This window comes from Lactuca sativa, chromosome 9, assembly GCF_002870075.4.
Source record: "Lactuca sativa cultivar Salinas chromosome 9, Lsat_Salinas_v11, whole genome shotgun sequence".
NCBI lineage: Eukaryota > Viridiplantae > Streptophyta > Magnoliopsida > Asterales > Asteraceae > Lactuca > Lactuca sativa.
The window spans coordinates 176545076-176547545 of NC_056631.2; the positions used below are offsets into that span (position 1 = coordinate 176545076).

At 36.3% G+C, this 2470-nt stretch overlaps 1 protein-coding gene across 1 annotated transcript; it reads left to right on the top strand.

Annotated features, from left to right (window-relative positions):
- Positions 1–292: 292 nt before the first annotated feature.
- Positions 293–1237, top strand: LOC111916910 (VQ motif-containing protein 4). The gene has a single exon (XM_023912562.3). The coding sequence runs from the start codon at positions 398–400 to the stop codon at positions 1115–1117; it is 720 nt and encodes a 239-aa protein (XP_023768330.1). The 5' UTR covers positions 293–397; the 3' UTR covers positions 1118–1237.
- Positions 1238–2470: the final 1233 nt, after the last annotated feature.

Sequence of the window (2470 nt, forward strand, 5' to 3'; positions counted from 1 at the left end):
ATATAAGGCAAATAAATTGTAGTCATATGAAAATGGATAAAAAAAATCGAGTTCTAGTCTACACGTTTAAATAAATCGTAGTCATATGAAAATGGATCAAAAAAATCGAGTTCTAGTCTACACGTTTATCACTAGAGGAGTGATCAAACACGTGATTCTTGAAACAAAGAGCAAAAGAAATATATAATCAAATGTTGAGGCACTTATTTGTCATTCGACATAACATGATGTGGGTAAAGTGTAAATTGAACCTTAAGTTGACAGAAGGTTATATAATAAAGTGAAAGAGAAGCAAGATGGAAGTGTGGCTTAAAGTGATAAACAAAGAAAACACCACCAGAAAATTTTCTCTCTCTAGAAATTGAAGTTAGAGAGAAAACTATAGAGCAGTTCATCAATGGAAATCACTTCAAGATTACATGAGAGAGAAAACCCATCTCCGGCCAACTCTCCGAACAGCCACGACAGCAGTAGCAACAGCAATGGACATGCCGGCTGCGGCGGCAGCGGCGGCGGTGGCGGTGGTGGTGCCACCACACAAACCCCACCATTAACTCCGAAACCCGTTTCGAGATCCGAACCCAATCCATACCCAACCACTTTCGTCCAAGCTGACACCAATAACTTCAAACAAGTAGTTCAGATGCTAACAGGATCCTCGGAAACCGCCAAAAATGCTTCATCGAAGCCAACCCAACAACCAGATCCCGCTCCGGCGAAGGTATCAATACCTCCGATTAAAACGGGTCAACAGAAGAAACAAGGTTTCAAGCTCTACGAGCGTCGGAACAGCTTGAAAAACGGGTTGATGATAAACCCGAATTCAGTTCCTAAATTCGGGCACGGGTCATCGCCGAGATTCCATGAAATACTTTCCCCGAGCATTCTGGATTTTCCGTCGCTTGTTCTCAGTCCAGTGACGCCGTTGATCGAAGACCCATTTAACAAATCGTCGCCGTCAATCGGGAATTCATCGGAGGAAGATAGGGCAATTGCGGAGAAGGGGTTTTACCTGCACCCATCGCCTAGGGCGGCGACACCACGAGGGACGCCGGAGCCACAGCTCTTACCTCTGTTTCCGGTGACTTCGCCGCGGGTTACGGGGTCGCCGTCATAGATAACCAATAATTATGGGTTGTTGAAACTTAAAGGTTAGAGATCTTTTGCTCCAATTGTACAATTTGGATCTCTGTGATTCCATTTTTCTCAGAGAATGAAAACATGATTTTAATTTCCATTTTTTCTGTTTTAATTTTGATTTCTTGATGTTTCTCTAAAGTTTTTGCTTTAATCTATATGTTTTTTCATACTATATAAACATAATACAAATTAGTGATAAAAGTATGGTTGTTTATTATAAAATTTTAACATAAATAAAAATAGACTTTTTATTTTATTTTATTACGTTAGGTCTTTTAGTTAAACTGGGTTTAAGAGACCAAATAAAAGTAGTTAACGTACATGGAGAAAATAGAAGTACAAAAGCTTCCTCCTTGAATAGCAATATATGTATTTATAATGATGCTATTTTATTTATAAATTATCTGATAAAATAAGATAATCTAATGAATATAAGTATAATCATGTAATGTGATTGTATTGGCACATGAATGGATAATTTTTGATTGAAAATAATTAAAAAACTATATTGATTTATTTTGGGATCTTTCAAATAAAAAAGAATTATGAATTTTTTCTTGTATAATTATGCATTAAATTTATTTTGACTTTCAAATGAATGCGGGTTATCAACGGTTGGGTGTTAAAAAGAATATTTGTAATAATAATTATTGAAATTAAACGGCATAACTATTTTTGGCGTTGGAATCAATGTTAATAAAATCTATCATTATTATTAACGGTAACTATGTATAAATCTAAAACACTAAAACCCCACGAATTTATTCAATATATGAACCAATTTTGAACTAAAAATAACCTCGTTGCTAAATTACACCTTACTCCCTCTACAAACAACACTAATTCGTTATTTTTTTTAGTTTGAAGCTTCCAATCTTCAGCTCCACCTCCACCTTCGTATCGAGTTAGATAGTTAAATAGCAAATCGTTTTTCTTAGTATTGGGCTTCGAATTACTATTAATATCACCGACACTTATCCTGAACTTCATCACATTTTTCATTGGCATCTCAAACTTCGATTTATATCATCATAATGTTTAGGCTCTAATTGCCACCTTTCTCATTAACATAAAAGGGATGTATATAAATATACAAATTAAGACTATTGGGCTTCCTACTCAACCTCTACTTCTAACACCTTTGGACATTTTGAGCACGAGAGCTCGTCGTGGCCTAGTGGCATCCGAACCACGATCGTTAACAATACCTTCGGATGTTGTGTAACGGTCGTTAGGTTGTCATTGTGTTTTACCACGAAAGGGAAATAGGGAGGGTTGGTAGAATTTAATGATTTGACTAGCAGTTGAAGGACTCCAAGGTGAGAATAAA

Excerpts from the sequence above, each read along its gene's own strand:
- LOC111916910 (XM_023912562.3), top strand. The coding sequence starts at position 398 with ATGGAAATCACTTCAAGATTACATGAGAGAGAAAACCCATCTCCGGCC.